This window comes from Pteropus medius, unplaced genomic scaffold (genome assembly GCF_902729225.1).
Source record: "Pteropus medius unplaced genomic scaffold, Ma_sr-lr_union100, whole genome shotgun sequence".
Classification (NCBI taxonomy): Eukaryota; Metazoa; Chordata; class Mammalia; order Chiroptera; family Pteropodidae; genus Pteropus; species Pteropus medius.
In genome coordinates, this window is record NW_024346667.1 from 27,699,804 (window position 1) to 27,724,076 (window position 24,273).

At 34.3% G+C, this 24,273-nt stretch overlaps 1 protein-coding gene across 3 annotated transcripts in view; it reads right to left on the minus strand.

Moving 5' to 3' along the window:
• The window catches only part of SPOCK3 (SPARC (osteonectin), cwcv and kazal like domains proteoglycan 3), a 319,126-nt gene that overhangs the window by 163,647 nt on the left and 131,206 nt on the right, over positions 1–24,273 (minus strand). For all 3 annotated transcript variants that reach the window (XM_039876322.1, XM_039876320.1, XM_039876323.1), the window contains one exon: positions 4,672–4,786. In XM_039876322.1, coding sequence (XP_039732256.1) covers positions 4,672–4,786 — 115 coding nt within the window. The remainder of the gene's footprint in view (positions 1–4,671; positions 4,787–24,273) is intronic.

Genomic DNA, 24,273 nt, shown 5'->3' on the forward strand with positions numbered 1-24,273 from the left:
ACTCTGTCTCATTATTCTGAACCTGTTTTTTGTTTTTTTGTTTTTGTTTTTTTAATATCAGCAGCATTGATTGGTGCCTGAAACACAGATCTAGAAATAGTGTTAATTATCTGCAGCTGCATAGGCAGCAAAAGGAGCATAAAACATGAGGCTTCTTGTTCACAATACACAAAACAATAAAACAAAAAACCCTCGGCTAAAAGTATCTCCAGAAATTTTCCCCAGGGTAACAATATAAAAAAGTGGGTCAAAGCCTGGAAAGCCATTCTATATTTTATATTAAACCATCTAAATGACTGGTTATATCACCACTTTGGAAACTGTATTATGTTCCAGTTCTTTCTCATTGTTCATAAAACTATTTGGTTTTAACCGGTGATGAAAATGGTAACAGAAAGCCAGCACAAAACGACAGGTATCATGGTAGTTTGAGGCCAATTCTTCACAGAAAAAGCCATTAGGAGACAAATATCCAAATATATGACCGGGAACATGGCATATTTAAATAGTTTACACAATCCTCTGCATTGGTAATAATGATTAGAGCTAATGTAACACACATACTGAGTTCCTGATCAGGCTATTGCTCTGATTTCAGAAGACAATTCCTGTCATGCAGCATGTGACATTTCAGTCAATGATGGACGACATATGCAACGGTGGTCCCATGAGATTATAATGGAGCTGAAAAATTCCCTTCACTTAGTTGGACATCATAGCCACCCTACTGTCCTAGCCCTGAGTTACTGATCTTTGCAGTCTCAGCCTACCCATAATAAAGCTATCAGCTAGAAATGCCTGGGGCACCCACCCAGGCCCCTGTGAGCTTCTCAGAGACATCTCTCCTTTTGAAACCAACCTTTACAACTGGACCAAACCCTGCAGTTCTTACTAGGGTTGAAACATGCCCTTCAGTGATAACCTTCAGGGAGTGGGCCTGGGGTTCTGCTTTTATTGGGGTAGAAGATGAGGGCCTAGGGCTTGAGGGCTCACTCCTAATTAGTGAATTTAAAACTTAAGAGCTGGAAGTTAAGGCACGGGAAGAGAAAAAAAAAAGTAGTCCAAATGGTTAGTTTTCAAAATTAAGATATAAAACAAGGGGAGCCTCAGAGGTGACCTGTCTCTTAATCTAGTTGTGTAGCTGGCCATGTGTTTATTCCAGATAGCCTACCTGGAATTGAATGCTGCTTTTGAAATGGGTGCTTTTTAGAGTGGATCCTCAGCATTCAAAGCTTAAGTCATACACTTGCATTACAAAAAGAAAAGCCAACCGGCAGGGCTTACACTACAATTACTGCACTCTTTGTGGTGCTGCTGATGTAAACAAACCTACTGTGCCTGTAAGACCTACGAAAGCAGAGGACATACAATTACAGTGGTAGGCTATACGATTCAGGTCTGTGTAAGTGCCCTCCACGATGTTCGCACAATGATGGAACAGCCTAACGAGGCATTTCTCAGAACACAGCCTCACTGTTAAGCAGGGCACAACAGTATTGTTATTTAAAGTACTAAATAAGGAGATATTTAGTGAGTATTTCAGTTATTATTACAATCTACCAAGAATCTACCAGTTTTGTTCAACCAGTTGTTATGGACTCTTTTTTTTCCCCTCATATTTTCATATCCTCTTCTGCCTTTTTTTCTGACAATAATTCAAGTGTTCATTTATTTGATAAATTTATTTTATAATATTTGTTGATAAATTCGTATGCTCTTTCCAGACCATCTTCAACAAATAAGAACAAGGCACAGAGAAAATAACTTTTAGACTTATGTTATCTAGATTGACCAGTTCAACTGATTAAACAGCTCATTGTTTTCTCTAAACATTTTACAAATAGTTATTTTAATAACACTTGTCAAAGAAAATATATACTAGTCAGCATGTCGAATTCTGAGTATAAGGTGGTGAATAAAATATATAGATCCTACCTTCATGAAACTTCCAACCAATCGAAGAAGACTGATGTTACACAGTTTTTACACACGAAGTGATTATTACAAGATGAGAAGTCAAGGGTTCTAAGGCAACGGAGAAAAGGGGTGTGATATACAGTTGAGGGTGAGGAGATAGACTTAGGGAGACTCTGAAAAACAGGATTCTCCCTGCAGAAGCAAAGGGCAAGTTCTATTTCTTTTCTCTTTTATGAGATCAAGGAGGGGTGGGGGGGAACCTCTCCTCCTTTAAATGAAAAATGTAGGAATTTCTAATCTAAACTATGTAAATGGCCAAACTTTATTTTTCTCTGTTTTTCTGTTTTCTGTACTCCATACCCAAAATACTCACAAAACCTCCAAATTTAAGATCTACATTATTTATATTAGCCGCCTTTATGGATCAAACTGCTTGGCAAAACTCCTTTCCTTAGTTTTGTATAAACATTCACTATGTACTGACAATCCTCAAAGCAAATAAAATGTATCAAATATTAATTTTAATAGCAATTTTTTAGAAACTAGTTATTTATTTATTGAATTTAGTTCGTATTGAGTCCAAATTTTAAAATAGTATCTATTAGAAATAGAACAGGACTAAATGCTACTTAAAAACTTTGAAGTCCACCTACTTAAAACACAGCAGGCTCCCTCCCAGCCCCCAAAGGCGGAGCTGGCAGTGGTTCTCTATTCAGACTGCTTCACCCGTTTACATTAAGAAACATTTTAGCTATTGGTTTCTGAGTGTCTTCATCATGTTAAAGAAGTTTCTTTTTGTCTGTAGTTAAGCTTCCTTTACTAAGAAGTTAGAGAGGCCGTGAGACAGCAAAGTTGTAAAAGGAATGGATTCTGGTGTTAGTAAATATGGACTGGCATCGGTGGTCTGAAAATTCCTAACTTTGAGACCTCAAGTCAGGAACTTTAACCTCTCCTGGCTTCAGTGTTCATCAGTAGTTGAAAGGAGAGAGTTCCTGCCCTTGGCATGATACTGTGAGGTCTTCGGTTGTTCACTGACTTGGGTTCAGGGAGTCAGAGGTGAAATGGCAGATGAGCCTTTCCAAAGGTGAAACTGTGTGGGTAGATGAAAATCTTTCCCAGGGTCTCTGAAACTTGTAATAAAAAGTGTTTGGCTTTTATATGAAACAATTGACTAGGTGTCTGTAACTTGGGTGAGGGATCACACAGGAATTCATTTCAACACCATCCCCATATTGATTTCTCAAGTAAAAACCCACTCTCTCCTCAGTGCCCCCATACATACTTTCACATACTAACATTTTGATGATTAATTAATAGGAATTCTGAGAAATTCAGAAGCTTTTAGGAACCCTAAGGAAATAAACGGAAAAATAAAATTCTGGCCAGTTTTGTTATCCCTTTACAAAAAAAACACAGAGGTCATGATTGAGGGGGGATATATTATTAATAACTCTGCTTCACCTGTCTGAGCCTTCCCAAAGTATGTGGACTCTATAGAAATGCTATTTCCATAGAAGATCTTTTACACTTTACATGCCCAAACTGTAGCATGCTCGCTCACTCTCTCTCTCTCTGCTTCTCTCTCTTTCTTACTTTTTACAAGTACATTATTGATATTCTATGATTCTTTGTTCCAAGTGAACTCATTCCCAAACGCTCTGTCTTGATCGCATTAGCCTGCCTTGGTCCTTGAAATCTGCCATGATAGATTTGACATTATGGAATAAAGAATTCCTCTAATCCACTCAACATATAATAAAGGACTTTATGCATATGTGCTTTCACATTAATAAGGGACATCAAAGAAATGTAAATATTTGCTGTTTTCTAGAAATGCTACTTATGTTCTGTCTGTTGGTGTTTGAATAACAGAATTTAGGTGTAAGTACACTAAAGCCAAATCCAATTATTCTCTGAACATATACAAACAGAGAAATCCCAATGCTCATCTGATGAAAAGCACAACACGAATTAGGTCCACTATCACAGAAAAGTGTTCTCATACAGAGAATTCCTTTAAAAGTAATAAAGGATACAGATACACCTGTTGGCTTCCATCAGGTACTCGGTGATTTCACTCTCAGTTGTGGCCTGTTCCAATTCTTAAGACTCAGCACCAAACTACACAGGCTACTTCTGAATGACTGACTGATCCTTCTCAAAATAGAGCTTATCTTACAGAAGCAGTGATGATCAGTATAAAAGATTTGAAAACCCTTTCTTCTCCTCTTGGAATTTTGTGTCAGCCATCAGGAAACGGACAAGGATTCCACCAGCACGAGGGCTTCCGAAAAGCATGGTTCCCTGAAGCAGGCCAGGGCCCTGTCTCTATTTTGTGACTTTTCATATTTTTGAATGAACATCGATCATCCATTTCATGCCCTTTAACTTTGTTTCCAATTATCTCGAGGGGAATAAGATGTTTGAGTGGGCATAAGCAAAAATACTTAAGAGGGTGCCAAAACTATATTTATTCCTTAAACTTGAAAAAGTGTAAGTATGAGGATGTAGCACTTTAATCCAATCTTCACAAAATCCTCTTTACTTAATAATATGTGCCTAAATTCTATAATCGATAGGAATTCTAATTGATAACTATATTTAACCCAAGTGAATCATAATTGTATTAACCAAGGTTCTGAAGCTGTTTCAATAAAACTCTGGATAAAAGCTTAGCAGACGTTACCAAATATTTATACTCTGAGGTATAAGGAGTACCATTCAATCAGTGGGATTTAATTTAACAATGTTTACCTGTGTGTAAGCCTCCGGTGACTAATGCAGACTGCAGTCTGAGAATCTTGAGCAATGCATACTTTATGGCGACTACATTTCATCTTTAAGCATGGATCTTTAGCTGGATCTAAAGCTAGAGAGAGAAATGTGTACAAAAAATATTAAAATGTTTGTATAAAATGGAGGTCTCTAATCCCATCAAACACACTTCAATCCAAAAATTTATATAACATGTAACTGTAAATTGTCTTCACATTCTTCCTCTCTTAAGAGATACCTCTGCTTCTACCCACATATCTTAGAGTTAATAGACAGTTGCAGTTCAGTCTCACGCATTCTATTCAGAAGCTAAAATGCATATACTCCTATGGTCAAACAATGAGTGATCAAAACAGTAACTTTAACACCAAAACTTTCTATAGTTGCTACTGCCTCCTAAGCAGTAAAGGTGAAGACATAAAGTTGGGGTACGTTTCTGTAATACTTCTGTCAGTAGAGAATTATAATTTATACTTCTGTATTCCTTATATAAATGCAGGTGGGTAGAGAAAAAGAATGAAACACAGAAAGAGGTTAGTGGGCATTAACGAGTGTTTGGATATCTAAGAAAAGTCTATAGCTATAGCTGGGGACTGACTGAGTGCATCCTGGTAAGAACTGGGATGTTGCATTTTCACTTCTAAATCATTTTTGTCTGAGACTTGGACCATCATTTCTCCAGAAAAAAACCTTTGTCCTCGTGACTGCCAACACAAAGAGTGTATGATAGTTTTTAAAAGTTTTATTAGATATAATTTACATACTATGCAATTCATTCTTTTAATGTTTGAAATTCACTGGTTTTCAGTATATTCACAGTTTGAAACTATTATCATAATCAATTCACAACACTTTTATCACCTCAAAAAAATACCTTTTAAAACATATCATACCCCTTAGTTATCGCCCCCATTTCCCCAACTCCCTCACAACAAGCGATACTGGGCAGCCACTGATCTGATTCCTACTTCTATAGGTTTTCTTATTCTGGACGTTCCATATAAGTGGTCTTTTGCGTCTGGCTTCTTTTATTTGGAAGAATGTATTTTCTTCAAGGAACAACCATGATGTAGCATGCATCACTACTTTATTCTTTTATGTTGCTGAACATCCTACTATTGTATAGATGTTTCCTATTTTATTTATTCATTCACGAATTGATGGGAATTTGGGTTGTTTCTTCCTTTCGTTTATTATGAATAATGCTGTCACTGGTGTTATTTTGTAGCGATTTATTGTGGGCAGAAAAATAGAGAGGGAGTTGGCACAAATAAAGAAAAAGCAAAAGACACCAAGTGTCCAGTTTGGGTACAGGACAAAATGGACAGAAAGAAGCCATGAAAGGTGGCAAACTGAAAATAAAGTTCTAGTGCGTGTAGAAAAATGGAGCTGGGATAACCAGCATGTGCATTCGGAATATGCAAAAATATCTGGGAGGGCCCTGGGCTCTCACTGGACATGAAATGTGAATTTGAGCCAGTCTTCTCTAGATCTTAAACCTAGGGTAAATCAGAACTAGTATCTGGTGTACAAATCAAATTTAGCTTTAAAATGTGTTAAGTCTTAAGCATAGTTAGTCAATACCCTAAATAAAATGAATATGCTTTGACAATCAATGAATTCAATAAAGTACACATATAAACTTTATATATAGAGATGTATATATGAACACATATTTTCTTTAAAAATATAAAGTATATTTCTGCAAAACACTTATTTGAGGTTTCAAATAAGCATAATATTTAAAATAAAATACATATATAGTCTAAACGTTAACTAATAGATATACTATACCATAATATAATTGTCAAAGCATTAAATACATCTATTTGGAACACAAATGTTTCAATTTCCTCCACACTAAGGAAAAATTTTTTGATGAGTAATGATTAGATCGATTATGGCTTCTCTTAATTTGAGTAGTTTCGACATTTAAAATAAGCTATATTAGTTATCTTATTCTCTATAAAATGTTTAAGATACTTTGTTCACTATGCAAATGCAAATTGCTAGAACATTCTCATTACACTATCAGTTTCAAATGAAAAACTGTCTCATCGAACTATTACATCTTAGAACTGTATAATATCTGTTGGACAACATGAAAAACATTCAGTGACTTAGAAGGCATTAAAAATGTTTTGAGCTATTTCTCATTTTTAGTCTATTTTGTTTTTTAATGTCATTGTGACTAACACTGTACCTTATTATCAGATGTCATCCACTCATCATGAATATAGCTAATCTAGGATATATTATTACAAAAAGGAGAATCTAATTTGGAAATAAAACACTATAGTACATATAAAACTTTCATGGCTAATCTAATCTTTGAGTGCAGACTATTAATATTATTTTCAGTTGTTTCATTTTCCCTTGCTTTATACAGACTGCATTGAATAATTTTCAAAAGTTCCATGACACCTCTTATGCTACATCCATTTAAATCAGATATCAAAAATTGGTATATAGCAAAGAAATTATCAGAACAAATATAGCAATTGAAAATTAATTTAATGAAGGTTTTGAATAAAATGCTACATGAATGATAAAATAAAACAGAAGTATTTGTCAGGAAATGAAAAATATAATAGAAAGTGAAAATGAAGAATCGAATACATGAGGTCTGCAAAAAGAAAAAGATCACTTTCTATTCATGTAATTTTAACCATATGTATTTTTTAGTAGAATCACATTGTTGGCAGCTTAAGACTACAAAAAAATCACACACTGTAAATACAGATGTCTGAGATTTTATTCTTGAAATCACAACAATAACACAATGAACAACATCATCTTGGCTGAAGCCCATGGATTAAAATCAATCCCGTATCTCGAAGACGCCTGGCATAAATTCATCACCTCCCTCTTTTGCTGTCCTCCTCTTTCCATCTTTTTCAAATTGGCACCACCTATTCTATTCTGCTTTACTGTACTTAACTTTCTCTTAAGTATCCTGGAAATCCACCCCTCGAAATATTTCAGTCATGGCATTTTACTTCATTTGCCCATGTTCTTTTCTTCTCTAAATCTTTCATAATCTTTCTGATGGATGTGAACTAACCTGGGGACCTAATACTGCATTGTTTTGTTTTGTTTCAGAAAAAGCATTCTAAATTTCAATCAATTGCCTAAAAGTTAACCTTGCATTTCATTTGTGATGTAGGCTACCCCTCACTCTTTAGCCAGAATGCTTGGTTTTTGGTCCAGAATTTCCTGCTTACTGCTAGATCAGGATAACCTTGGTAGTATCCAGGCTGAATCAGCTGATAATGGTAGAAGTACCTGAGCCAGCCGGTGAGAACGGGAAACAAACATGAGTGTGGACAGATAGGTCAGTAAGAAAAGATCTAATCGTTGAAGAAATGTCCCAATGTAAGGGGAACTGAAAAGTAAGGACACAATGTAGATGACAGTTCAGGAAAACAAACATGGACAGTCAAAGGTGCTGAATTCTCAGTGGAGCAGAGGAATCATCATTAGCAATCATGTTTAGTGCAGGTGGTCTTGAAAGAAGGAAAGGCAAAAGGTGGCATCACTATGTTGTAAAAATAGTATTATTGTTAGTATCAAGAACTAAGATAAACTTTAAAAAGGAAGACTGAAACTGCCTAATCTGCACAAACTCACTTCTGTACAAACTCATTTCTGGAAAAAAAGTGTTTTTCCACAAGAAATCTAAATTTTAGAAGAATTATTAAATCCTAATGATTCTAGGTTAAAACACTCTTAAATCATGCTGTATATTATTTTTGGTGAGTTAACGATGAACCATTTACCTTGGCTCAGCCAACGCCAGAGAAAAGATTTCTTAGCAACTTGTCACATGTAATAGAAACCCAATATTGACTCCGATTTTTCAAAGACCAATACAGTAAAGAATAGTAATCTCTATGTAGCCTGTTAGGTCTATCTGTAAAATAAAGTATTTGGACCAGATGATCTCCAAATTCACACTCTGCTCTTGAAGTGTATACTGCGCGTTAGCATACATTTTTGGCACCAGATACCCTACATGGAATGGACCCTGCCCTCAACAGATTCAACATTTTTTTCTGTTGAAAGAGAGATGTATAAACAGGCAATTAGACTATTGTTAGGAGGCCAGTGTGTGTGTTTGTGTGTGTATGTGTATGTGTGATCATGCGCACGCACGCATGCGTAGAAATATACATGCACACAGAGATGAAGGGGTCATATAATGGTGAACAGGGGATCATTAAAATGAGTAAAAGCTTAGATAGATTTTGAAACATATATAGTGAACAATATGAAAGGAAACTGCTGTATAAGGAGACAGTATTAAAAAAATAAAAGTATTAAAAAGATGCCCTATTCCTGGAATGACAGTTCGGGATCAATGAAATAATATAAAATGTGCATGTTACCTGCAAGTATTGTTAAAGAGCACTAAAGAGACAGACAGAAACTTCTTACCTTTTGGAGTTTTACCTCATAGGTAATGCCATGTCATTGAACAATTTTAAGTTAGAAAATAGCATAGCTAGGTTTGCACAAGAATTTGGAGACGCCTTGAAGGACATATGATCAAGACAGGGAAATCAAATGTCCAGAAGCGAAAGGATAAGAATCTATTCTAAGAAAGACTGGCATGGGAACGATGGTGACTACAGAGCAGAAAAGACATGATTTTGAGAGAACCAAGCCCTGGTCTGTTTGAATGGGTATGCTGAGGCAATAACCCCTGAATCAACTGAATTAACTTCCAGCTCCTCGCTTCCATCATTTGTGGATTTTTTCTGGTATTAATATTGCTGTAACTGATTTTCTTTTGATTAGTATTAGCCTAAAAGAGTTTTTCCTCAATTCACTTATTTTTAATTCTTCATTTTTATATTTAATAGACAGCCTTGAAGAACTTTAGGTGGATTTGTAAATCTAATCTAAGATTACATATTTCTTTTTCTGTTTTATCTATTGTGATTTAAAAAATATAATTGGACTCTTTCTAACACTTTATTTTGTGCTTTCTATTTTGCAATATTTCCTTTTTTCTTAGCTTTTCTTTCCTCTTTTGCTTCATAGTGTACTGAATGTATTTTATTTAGTATCTTTTTTCCTTTCTGCTATTTTGGAAGTTACAAAATCTCTTTCAGTGATTTCCTTTAAATGTTTACATGCACAGCTGGCATAAATAAATGTGAACATATTAACACCAAATCTTTGATATTCAAATTCCTCACCATTTGCCATAAATTGTACCTGACTTCACCACCTCACCACTGTAAATTAGTCATTTTTATTATTTTTTTCTACCAGTTTCCTTGCCCATCCTTTCTTCTCGCAATTCACTCTCCCTTTTGCATTCTCTTTTATAATTTCCATCTATTTCTTGAAGCATTTCCTTATGTAGTTCTTTCAACATGTGCAATTCATGCTATACTTTTAATATTTTTTTTCTGATAATTTTGCTATGTCTGGAATTCTTATTCAATGATTATTTTTCCTAACCACAATGAAGTAATTATTATTTCATGTTCTTTTGCCATCAGATGTCACTAATTAATTAACAAATCTGTCATCATCTGTAGTTCTCTGTAAGCAATCAGCCTTTACTTCCTAGATTTTATATTTTCTTACCATCAAGTTTTTGTTTTGTGGAATGTTTATCTCCAACTACGATAACAAACATATAAGCAAATATGCTCTTATCTCTGAATTTCAATTGCTAACAGAAAGTGTATTTAGGTGATGAGAGAACGATTTAGCAGTTGGGAAAAAATCAAGAAAACAAAGACTAAATTGGATATTCATCGTGATTTTATAGCAGGTGAGCTGTGCAATTGAGAGTTGAGTTTCAACTTTAAAAATATGGTAAAAATTACATCACTAAACAGTGAAGTCAAACTACAAATCTGCATTCACTTAGTAAAATGTCTCTTTAAGCTTAATTGTATGCTCTCATATAAAATAAAGTGACCAGTAACTCAAACATGATTATAAAATCCTTCTTAATGGTTCAGTGATAAAGCATCAATTATGCTTTTGTTGTAGTTCTAACAACAGTTTATTTCGCTATAATTTTATGTTGTAAAACTATAGGAAGAAGAGTTTTCCTAGGGAATTTTTTAAAACTTGCCAGATGTTATAATGAAAGGCTGTGCAAGTGAGCAGCCTGGAAAATGGAGCTAATGCCTGATAGTTAATTAGACTTTTGACAGGCAATTTTGTGGTGCTAAATGTGATTAAATGTGGCTGCAAGTCTTTGGAGTGACTTTCTTAGTTTCAAACCTTAATATTACTTCAATTATGTAAAATCCATCCACTTTAAATCTGATCTTCCCATTACAAACATTAAATGTGGAAGTCTACAAAATTAGAAGATTCATATACAATTGGTGGATTCATTTACTTTATAATTAATATATATCGAAATATTACAGCATTTATTTCAATAATGTCATAAAAGGTGTATTAAATGTATCTAACTGCTACTGCATCGATAAATCAAAATTAATAAAAACTCTAGATGCTATTACAATACAGAATTTCATGCTACAGTTGTTCTAAAGTATTGATGAATGTTTTAAAATATCATTCTCTTCCATTCTTTATCATTCATTTTCTTTGTCAGTACTTCATCATATTTTCTTCCAAATTTATTAAAGTGATAATTGCTAATAGTGTTTATTTTTTAAAATAAACACATTCCAAAAAAATTAGCTGTAAAAACCTATTATTACTGGTTTCCATTTTCTAATCTATTGTTTGGTAAAGATGATGATACTGAATCCACATCATAAAAATTTATATTTGGGATTGTCTTTCCAATATTAGAACTAAGTATACCTATGATTAAATTAGCACTTGTCAAAAGGCTGCCTGAAATAAAATCATAAAGAAAAGTCCTACTAATATGGAATTATATTTAGCCATTATCATTTGTATTTTTATTGATAGCTTTTAAGTCATAAAAAAATCTCTTATAACTTGCAATGCAGCTCTTCCAACCGCCCTGTTAAGGATGTCTGGCCCACTTTGAGTGGCACTCTTGCCTTTCTCAGCCTTCTCCTAGGGCACAAAATTATCTCCATGCAACAAAATTCACTGACTAAACTAACCATTTCCCTCAATAAAATCTTTTTTTGCTTGCCTAATAGTAAAAGTAATAATTCCTACATGAACTCTTTCTAAAAGAACAATAAAGTTAATCTTCAAAATACTAAAACAAGTCTTCTAAGCATAGACATGTTTCCTCTGAAAGCTCTGTCAAATACTGCTATCATTAGATAGTTCACATACACATGCACACAAACATGCACACAAATGTAGATATATAAACAAGAAATTGTATTATGACCATTTAATTTGATCTTAGGTGTTAAGCAGGAGACAACCCCCTGATAGCATCTGTTCAATTCAATATAAAATTATAAGCACATTTCTTCTTTATCACTAGAAGAAATGTTAAATTAAAAAAAAATAAAAACAACTGATGATAAAAAGTGTTGGCAGGAATGCAGATCACTTAACCCTAATATATGGCTGGTGGGAGTTTAAAATGGTACAACTGTTGTTATGAATCTAAATCAATTAGGAGAAAAAAAGACACAACTCAAATGGGGAAGGACAGCAGAGGAGTAACTATAAAGGGGTACAGAGAACTCTAAAGAATACTTCAGTGATGAGATGGGGTATCGAAGAAAGAACCAAACTAGGAAGGTGTGCTCTCCTACACAGATTTGAGATTCAAGTCTCATTGGAGAAGCCTGCAGCCCACTGGATGGCTAAGCAGTCTATTTGGTTGCCAGGACCAGAGCTAGTCCATAGTCACTGGGAAAGCAGGCAACACCACACCTATCCCCCATGCATCTATCTGGTACAAGTGCACCAAAGCTGGCAGGCAGGGAACCACAGCTGACAATGGCAAGCAGGAAACACTCATCCAATACACAAGTGGGCTGAAGCTTGTGTATTGGTTGGTCCTCGGAGGGAGTTTGAACATGGGGAGCTCACGTGCAAGAGCAAGACCTGGAGTGTGCAGTGCCCACCAAGACAGGGTATGCAAGCTTGCCTTGGGATGGCACACACTGGACATGAAGATGGGGTGAAGCAGCCCTGCAAGTCTCCCCTTCACGCACCACTTCAGTAGAAGTAAGGAGAAACAGAAGTACTCCAGATCCAGAAGAGAAATGCTTCACTCTGCAATGCCCTTGAGGTCTTCTCTATTGACAAAGCTTAACATTTTGTTTGGTACAGAGGTGACAAGCTTACAGAATCCAGCTCTATTATTGTGGAATAGGCAATCAAGGGTAGATTGAGAGCTGAGAGACAAAATATTGATACCTTGCACAGTTTCTCTGGGAAACAATTTGGTATTTGATTAAATAATTAAATGATACCACATATATAAATTTACCCAAGATAATATTTTGAATGTTTACAAATAGACTATTACAAAAACGTTTAGAGCACCTTTAGTTATAAGAGCTAACTCATACATATATCCATCAACAGATAAGTGAATACATATTGATATGTAAAAATTTTCCTCAGCCATAAAAGAGACAGGAAAAAAAGCCCTGAAACATGCAATAACATTAGATAAATCTCCAAAACATCATACTAAACAGACAAAAAACAAAACACAGCAGACATAAGAGTATATGAATGGTGTAGGTCCACTTGTATCAAGTCCTAGAACAAGCTAAACGAAACTGAAAGAAATCAGAATACTTCCAAACAGTGGTCACCTGGGCTGGGGGTAGGGAATTGAGTGTGGGGGGACAGAGTGGGGCAGAGCAGGCTATTTGAGGAATTCCTGGGATGATAGAATTGTTCTTTATCTTGATTAAGGTAGTATCAACTCAATTATCTGCGTCCATCGAAGTGTATAAAAGTGTACATTTAAATTATTGCATTATTGTATGTAAATTATGCATCAAAAAAGACAACTTCTTCTTTTTTTCCGAGGCATTTTTTTTTTTAATCTCCATTCTCCATGAGAATATTTAAGACTTTCTTAATCAACTATCTCAGGGCAGCAGAGCATATAAAGATGACAAATTTCACCAGCAAAATTTAGATACTATAAAGCAATTCTTCCCTATCAATGGAAAAGGTAAATACTGCATACTACAGATAGGTAAAATTAATGAACAAATAACAACAGGCAGGTGGATGTAAAACTGGATCTCAGTTTCTCAAATTTGTATTCAAATACTGTTGGCAATAGCAAGAAAAGATGTTGGATATAACTATTGGAATCTGAATATCCTATAAATGGGAAGAGGTTCTACATATACTTTTAAAACTAAGACTGTTTATAGAGCCAGTGATAGTACTGGCTGGAGTAACAAGTAAATAGAATTTATAACTATGAATACTTTTTAATATACATAGTAATCTTCATAACGTATTTTATGAATTAAAGCTTTTAAATATTTTTAAAATATTCTTTCTTTCAAGAGATCGATGTTGCTTAAGAGAACTGCAATGGCAACGATAATACACTACTTAAGTAAAGCAATGACGATACTCACATGGCAGGTAAGTGAGACTTACGGACCTTTCTTAGCCTTCAGTTTGTCATTTCCAATTAATATCATTGCTTACTAAAAAAATCCGTTGGTAAGTACTGATCTGACTATCGTTTAATGAAGCTTTCACTGACTGCCACCTACTTAGGTGTGATTAGATTAAAACCTCTCTCTAAGTTGCCTGGATAACTAAATCAAATAATAGTGCATTTTCTGATGCCTACAGCACTTTCAGTCAGCTTATTTTGTGAGACAGTATCTGTATTGTATCATGGTGCCAATGAAAATTTCGAATTGCTATTTACTATAGGACTGTGTCTTTAGCATTAATCTATCAAAAGAATGGTTGCCATATCTGACAAGTTAATATCACAAATGCCTAATTTAGAAATCTAAAAACGCTGGAAATTTTGGTTGACTAAGGTATTTATCCAAATCTCTAAAACATTCAAAAAGTATTTGTAGTCACTTTCTTGGGGTGGTCAACTGACAATGCAATAGGACCCAATTAGGCCTGATTAAATGATTACAACAGAATCCAATTTTAGTGACTGACATAAAAGCCTATATAATTATAAGATGTGGTATCATATCATATTCCAAACATGATGAAAGCAGCAGAGATGAATGGCTATGATGTTAACTCTCTAAGAGTTTTTGATATGAAATATTAGAAATGTATTGTTCTGACTAAGCTATGAGGAAAAAAAGGAACATAATTAGAACAATACTGTATAACAACAATGACAATGCAGCATAAACTCAGGAAATTCTAAAGTAATTCAGGATCGATCAACAGGGAAATAAGGCTGAAGAGTATATAATGTTGCTGTATATTACTGCTCAACTTTAAAACTTACATAATGAATAAAATATTTCAAAAGTTGTTCATTTCTGTTGCACTATTGTCTTTTTGTATACAAAATCTTCGCTCTATTTTATATAATTTTCTCATGAAGAAAGTGGGATATGTCGCTGGATATGTCTTGCATATGAGATGCAAGGAGCTAGAAAATAGTCAGTTTACATTTGCAAATTTAAATATGTTGTAAGAAAATATCTGGAAAAAAGTGTTTTCCAGATTCCGATTACACCATTGGTGGTCCTACTTAAGCATATTAACAATGAGTCTGAAAAACTAAGATGAGAGGATTATTCTGTGGTATGGAATGGATCTCTCTTAGTAGTAGAGACATGTTATAAAACAAGGGAGAAAAAAATCATGGAAACTATAAGTTTTCAGAAAATGTTCAGGGTTGTGGTAAAATGATACAAACTTAGGGTTTCCGTGTTTTTTTTCTTTCAGTTCCAAATCCTCATCGACAATATCTCACAATTTTGGAGATTGAAAAAATAAATCTTGAAACAAAACATTCAGATTAAAACATTTTAGATTTTGAAATAATAAATTTTTAGAGCAAATATTTACTATTAAAAAAAAGAAAAAATTAACATACTTATTCATTAAATTTTTTAAGTCATTTTAAATAATTTACTTCTAAAGAAAGTCACCAAAATTAGTAGTTACAAAACAGTCACAGGGATGTGGAGTACAGCACAGGGAATTTTAAAAAAAGTCAGTCAATTCCATTGCTGCCATTTTCTCGCCAGTTGGTCCTGATGGGAAAAAAATGTTAGGAAAAACAATTACAGTAAAATCTATGATAGCCCATCCATCAGTCCCCCTGAATGCACAAATAAACAGTGACGAGCAACATGCTCTTACTTCTCCACAGTCAAGTTCTTTGGATGCCCAAAGTTCTTTTCTAGGGACAGTAACTTAAGCAAGGAGGCCTCAGCAGGAAAATGCCAGAAAGCAGGTGAGTTTCCACATTCCCAGCCAAGACTCTCCCAGCTGAATTTCCCCAGATCAGGAAGACAAAATTGGCATTAACTAACTGGGAGATTCCCAGAATCACAGCCACTGTCCTAAGTAGTTGCAAGCCACATGATTCAGAAACATCCATAACTCTACAGAGATAGGTCAAACAGCCACCACCAGGTGGCACCAAACAGCAATCGAAATGAAGATCATTTTGGATGACACATGCCAAACCACTGAGCTCCCAAACTGGACACATAGACATGCCTAGATTGTTTCTTAATCTTACAATAATGCAAAATGAATACTTGAACTGCTTAAGTTTTTTGGACCTCACTTATCAGAGATTTGGCGTTTTACCATATATAATCGAAAATACTATAATACTACCATATATATTATAGTACTATAATACTACCTAAGTTAGCTATTCGTTAACTTGCCAGAGAATAGGGGATAAATGCTGCAAAAATCCTGGGACTTCTCACATTTGGCAAAGTTGATAGGAGTTCCATTAGTTTGGAACACAGTGTAAAATCCCCGCATCATTTGAACGTGCTGCTCCCATCTATATAGGGCCTGGAGCAAAGGAAGAATCTTTACTAGATCTGGGCTAAGATGCAAGCAACGTAGTTACTTAACTTTTATGATTCAAGATCGAATAGGAGAATCACAGTACAGAACCCTAAGATCTTCATTCGAGATAAATCCTCTTTTGTTGTCAAATATTATTTATTTGAAAAATAATCTCTAACTTATCTCTGAGGCCTAACCAGTGTCATAGGTAGCCTCATTGGCCCATTATAAACTGGGTGATTTCTAATGTGTAGCAATATTCTATTATTAGATAAAAATTGTATATATAAGAGTAGGTTCAAATAGGTCTGGCTAATATAAGTAAACTGAGTGGTACTTGGTCTTACTGCTGTGCCAAATCCTTCAACTCACAACTATAGCCTCGTAGGATAATAAAGATAAGATTAAAATGAAGCCCAGCTTTATAGATAGGTCAGAAGTAAATTCCACTGTCTTATGGTCCTATTTAGGGATAATCCTGAACTACAGTGATAAAAGTAAATTCCATTAGGCAGAGTGTAGGGCAGTATATCACATCATCCACTTTATGAGAGAGGTGGGATGACTTGAGTTACAGATAGGCAATCATGGGCAGTGGCTGATATGCTGACTGGCTGGTCATAGCTATGGAAAGAAGAAGATGAATGAATAGAAACAAGAAAGTCAGTGAGGGAGATGTGCAGATGGTCTTCTAGGAACAGGCACAGAGTAAGTAGATAATCGTGTTCCATATAAATGCCACTCAGAGGGACCTATCGATCCTATAATGTCAGTCACCAATTTCTCTAGTTCTCCAAGGTTTTTTCTCCATCCTTCCCACTTATCGTTCAAGAATCTCATGTAAAAAATGGCCATAGTCACATGGATCAAGACTATGCATGGATATATTTTCGCTGACTAAATTCTTCTATCTACCCCCTGACTTGCAGGGAGGGACCTTACTCTTACTTTTGTTTTTAAATAGTAATCCTACTTCCTAAACAAAGTTCTGAGCCAGGGCTATTTGGATCCATTACCCCAATAAGGTGCACTGCTGGCCAGAATTTCAGACAGCCTATATTGTAGAAGTCCAACGGCCTATAATACCATCCAGGCTTATTGCTCCATTCTGATCCATGAGATGTTTGTCTTGTGTTGAGTAAGATCATATCTTTTTTTTTTTCATCTTTTATTTATAATATCACATCTTTAAAGCATAATTAACAGATTTAAAAAGCAAATATCACCAGAAGTTGGAGTTTAATCTTCACCTTAATCTTAAGATAAATTCATAATATTTATATTCAGATTAATACCATTCAATTAATAAAAAATATGATCTAATAATATTTTCATATTTATTGAGTCTACTGTCAAAGGGCACTACCTCTATTAGAGGTATGAGTAAAGATAAGATGAAGAGAATAAATATATTTATTATATCCTAAATATTATAAATTGTTTTATTACCTACAAGCTATTTTAGAAAATGGGTACTTGTATGTGCTGAGCACAAAGAGAATAAATATACTTTATTATTAATTATCCTCAGCAAACACAAATGTTAAAATATTGAATTCTCTAATGACAATATGTCATACAAATTACAGTTTCTATGGTCAAAGTACTTAGAAAAATATCACAATATTAATATTATCAGTAATAACTCACTATAAAACATCCAATTCAATTAAGAGAAAAGTGTGACAGATAAGAGCACGAGGCATTCAATTCATCAAAATGTGAAGGGGTTTGCTTACCTCCTGTGGATTATAGAATTGAGCAAAGAAAAACTACAGACAAAGAAGATGGGGCCTGAAGTAGAGTATTATTATCTAAGAATGGAGAAGGAAAGAAACACACACACACACACACACACAGATTTTATGCATCTACCAGCAACCATTCCCTCTCCTTCTCATTGCCACCCTTGGATTTTGCCCTGTGGATCTGCTTATCCTCAGGCCAACATGGTTCGATTCCAGCAACAGAACTGAAATCACCTCAGGCATTAAGTGAACACTGGGCCTGAATCATGCCAACCAGATCTAGGTCCTCAGGATTTTGAATCTGGACCACACATAGGGCTGGCAATGTTCTTACTTCATTTCCGAGTCTCTTTAGCCATTACCTTTTTGCTTAACTTAGCCAAGACCAAGTAACTGCTAAATTACTTCAACAAATTAATAGGGAATCTAACTAAAGAAGAGAAAAAAGCTGAACAATAGTCCAAATTTACAAGCCTGAAATATCAAAAACAAATACGATTAAAAAAAAAAAACATTTTAGGGAATTTTTTAGGGGGGGAGGGGTATGTCAAGCAAACATAGAGTGCCCAATTTTTACACATGACTTAACTACTTAATATAATAATATTCAATTATCAGTTGGAGTTTTAGAGGCAAAAATAGAAGTGCCTATACTGCTGTGCATAGCAAACTGGGTATGACTAGGAAAAAGAAACAAGAAACAGAAATGAAGCAGTGTCCACAGGGCTAGAAGTTAGTCAGGTTCACAGAAAACGACACTATTGAATTTTGACTTCTCCATCAGTAAAATCATAGCATTGATTTATACAAGTAAGAAAAGCATACAATGTATTTTATAGCACCCTCAGTAGATACTTCGTGCTTAGTCAATGTTTGCAAACTGATTGCTAAGATCTTATCATATATAAACATACATGTGTGTTTATGACTAAATATTCAAGCTTTATAAAGAAAGAAAATACTGTTTTCTATTAAGAGATAAGTATTTAATTCATTTCAATTTTATTATTATAGAAAAAGGCAAAAAAAAAAACCCATAAGGCTCAATATAGATGACGTTTTGATGATACTCATTCTGTATCCAGTTCTAAAAATTATAAGTTGCATTTCTAATTAAGTTCTGGAAAACACACTAAAATGTTCAATAGCCATTATCTCGTAAGATGTTAACGAGGCAATGAGAACTGACTATTTTATTATTTGGGGCTGATTTGGATTCATCCTCTTTAGTTTCCTCTGAAAAACGACTACATACAAAAATGAATTCTTCAGTTACAACTAATGGTTTTATTTCTTAATTGTTCATGCTTAGCAGAGATGCTCAGCAGGGCTGCCCATTCTTACTGCTGTGATTTAATTTAGTTCAGAGCCCTTGGCAGGATATATTAGTCATATCATCGTATCATGACATCATCATCATCATAATTTTACTACTAATTTAGCAGTAGGAAATTAGGAGCGCCAAATACTAACATGTGGCTATTTTAAAACTTAAAAGAATGCTCACCTAGTACAAAATAATTTATGCTTGGGTATTTTAAAAAATTATATCTTTAAATAAATGTATGAGTTAATATCATGTTTGAGAAAATAAAAAATAATGTATATTTTGTTCTTTAACATTGTAAATCAAGAAGTAATATTTACCTATAGTATACTATGTCATTATTATTATTGTTTGTATTATTGTAAAGTATTTACTATGGGCTAAGTACAATTCTTAAAGCTTCATACATTATTTAATCCTCACATTAGTCCTATGAAGGAAGAATCAGCGCTTGTTTGCATATAAGAAAGTGACGCTGAGTAGGCAGAAACAAACCCTTTACTGAAAGAATTGTGCTGAGTCAAAAATACATGGCATGTAGGTCCTCACTCCCCACCCGCGATGCGTGTCAGTGATTCTCAACACAACAGTACAGTATTAAGAAAGCCTCTGCCCCAGGTTACCAGCAATACATATGAACTTAAATTTGCTCTTATCACTAAACTCTTTTAATTCTCCTTTTGAATTTATAAGACAAAGACTATTCTCCATAAAATTATTATCAATTTTTTGTTTTCTTCCAATAATTGCACTTCAAATTCATCCCAATAAGTGTCTCGCTAAATAATAAAATTATAAAGTTTATTATATACTATTGGGCTCAGAATTCCCTTCTAGCCAGCAGAAATTATACATAATATGAGAAAATAAATAGTAATAGAAGTAGCCACTATATTTTTTCTCAAATGTCTTATAATAAGAATTAACGTTCAGGAAGAATCAATATTGGAACTAAAAGATTTCCAGATTCTCAAAACCCTGTGAATTCTCTTGAATTCTAGAAAGCTATTTAAGTGTATTCCTAGGAATACAGGATAAAATAATGTATTATACTTACATAAAACACGATATATTAACTTTTTATGTCAAAAACATCATTCTTGAATGAGATAATAAACTGAGAAATTAGGAATAAAATTTGAATCCAAATACCCAAGCTTTATCAAAATAAACAAACAAAACCAGAAACTGCTGAGAACCTAAGAAAGCAGGCATGGAATGTTTGAATGGGGCAGGATTGTCACAATAAGCAGATGAAATAATGTGAGATGATGAAAAACATATATACCTCCAAGGGCAAAACTGATTTTTTTTTTTAAAGGTCATTCCTGTATTTCTCAGCAGGAGATACTGAATGTCATTTGCTTAATGGAAAGATAGAGATAAGGTCTGAAAGCACAATTTGATGGCAATTTAACCATCTAATTAAAAACAGAACTGCAGTATGGAACCTAACTTAGCAGCATGGCAATGATTCAGTTTTTATCAGCTCAGCAAGACTTAAGTCATGTTCTGTGATTAAAGCTATAGCTCTTACATGTGCATTGTCAATAGCAAACATATTAATAAAGATAAAATATGTCCTTCGAGAGCTATATCTGGTAAGAATTTCAATTTAACAATGCACTAGCTAGAAAAATTACTAAAGTTTAATACATCTACATATAAAGCAATACTAAATTTATTTTAAAGGGCATTGATATTTTAAAACTAATCAACAATGATGTAGTCTTCTGGGTAGGAAAAAAGTCAGAGTACTTGAATAAAAAGGTTATTTATGTCCATATAGAATTTATAAATCTTGAGTCTCTTCATATATTAAGCAATTATTTTGTCAACAATACATTTGCATTTAAGTATATTTCGAGTAATGTATTAGTCTCCAAATTAACATCTACCCATTTACAAAACATACTACTTTCATGAATTAGTTTAAAACTTTATAGGACCTTATTCTGGGTTAGGTTAAAAAACAAAACAAAACAAAACAAACTAGACTAAACTAGTGATTATTAAGTAAGAGAGAGTTGACTGTTAACTTTAACACTTAGGTTATCTCCGAATAGAAAAAAAACACAAACAGATAAAGTCTTAGGGGTAAAGGTCGACACGACGAAAAAAAAATGCCATTTCTTCTATAGACTGTGACTACCTCAAACACCTGATGTATAAGGAGAATTTTTGTTCGTTTTTGATTTTCTATTTTTGCTTTATGCCTTTCATTATTTCTATGTAGTTATAACACCTAAGTGTGACCCGATATTTGGACTGAAGAGCAATGTTTAAATGGGGCAGGATTAAGTGTCATGATAAGCAAATGAAATAATGTGAGATGATGAAAAACATATATATCTCCTAGGGTATGAAATAGAAATCTCACATCCCAGCTCAGCAGAAGTCCCTATATGACACACTTTCTTCAGGCAGAAGGAAATTGAAGAACTCCAGTTTAACATTCTCAGGTGGATCAATCATGTACAACTCCTTCCGCAAACTCACCTCCGATTATGTGTCTGTCATGTGATAGGCTGCTCTCTGAGCCTGAAACCTAGCCTGTAATTTCTTTAGTGCTGGTAATGATTTCTCCATCTCTTTTCCTGCCAGAATCCTTACTATGAGACATTTCCCAGTTTCCTGGCTTTATAACTAGACCTGCCCTAGATTAGTCAAATCTTCATTCTCATTTCCAAGGGTTAGATGTCCTGTTTTTGAACATTAATACAATGGCTGGCTAAACTCTTCTAACTCAGGTGGCTACTACCAGGAGTTCTGCAAATATCACTTTCTTCCTGATTCCTACAATCCCATATCATTCTATACAGGTGACACTGTTCCAAGCCATCTTACTGAATAACATCCACTTCCCCATCCCTTAGAGGCTAGACCTGAATTAAATTCATCACCACAGCATAAGTAATATCATTAAAGATAAAGATGATATTGAGCTTCTGCTGAATGCAACTCTCAATAAGATAATCCTGTTTTTCACCTTCACACTTTAAATTTTTATGAAAGATCATTTAACATATCTTATAACACAAATTAAATTAGAATCTTCCTATTGATGTAGCTATCCATTGATAGAAGATGACAAACCTAATAAAACACAGATATTGCCTCAACTATTTGAGTTCTATTTAATATACCTTATGATACGTCTAAATCTATTTCCCTGGATATTTAGGACTGATTGCCTGGCTTCACAGTTGCCTTTATCCACTTTGCTTCTCTTCTCTAAGTTAAGTAGAAAACACCCAGACTTTGAGAGTTTCTTCTCCTTCAAGCATGCCAGTAGCCTTCCTTCACCTCATTTCTTTATTTAAATCCATATTTCAGTCTTATGCAGAGTCACAGCTCCAACCAGAAATACCTTTCAGTCCCACTGTAAGCAAGATGCAGAAGAAAATACAAAAATTAAAAAAAAAACCACTTTAAAACATTCTCACTGACAGTTATTTGGGATGATTTTAGATTGTTATTCAGTGATCTCTCAAGTAGAAGATTTGTGGGAAAGTAATAATGCCTTTAACACATGTCTTTTAACATATAAAACTTCTTAAATAGAATGATGTACTCTTACATCGTATTTGCTTATTATCCTTCTCTGCCAGTGTAATCCATTACACTGAAGATATGCAACTAATGGCTATTCCTAGATAATAAAGTCACATATTGTACATATTATTCTATATTCTAATGAAAACTTATATGACTTGCTAGATTTTTATGGTTTTAAATAGAAAAGTAAAATAAAATAGGTGTACCAAAGGGACGAAGGCCCTTTCATCTTGTTCTGACAATAAACAGAGCATTGTTAGAGATCCATATTGCTTTATTATTTTGTAACTTTAGTCTCAGAGATTATATTGTTTCTCCTTGGGTGAGATTTTTGGATGTAGTTCCTTATTTTATTCTTACTGCCTGAAAGAGCTTGACCATTATAAAGCGGTAACACAGACTGAAGACTTAGGTTTCTACATTATGCATTAGTAAGAAAGAGATTGTTGGGCTGGGGACTTGAGACCATGGCTGCTTAGCTCTCTTCACTGAGGCACTTCACCACCATCCTCAAAATAGAGGAGAATGTAGGGATGCTTGCTGTGGTTCGTCTAAGGTAATCACATCGAAGATTTTAACAGTAACACTCTCTAACTTTCAAGAATTTTAAAAAATATCCCAAAGCATCTATGATGCGACCACCCAGATTGGTTCACTGCTTTCAGATTTCAGGTTCCATATGCAACCTGCTCAAGCAAAAGAGCCCAGCAGACACTCCCAACTCTCCACCGTAGGGGCCAATGAAAAGAGAAATAAAGAATCTGCTGTAGATTAATGTATTGCCTAGAACAACTAACTTAATAAGAAGAAGTGGCTTTGACCTTTGAAGAAAATCTGGTTCAAATCAACTATTTAATTTGACATGACTTAGTTAAATTCAGTATTTTCCTGAACGTCTCTTCAAATCTAATTACATAAAGTGAATTTTTAGTTTATAAGGTCAAAGACTTTCAGGTTCTTTCCTTTTTTTTTAAACTTTTGCATTTGCTTGTAAGCTGTTGATAGAATGACAAGATCAGCCACAGAAATATGAAGTAAAGCTTTGGGGAA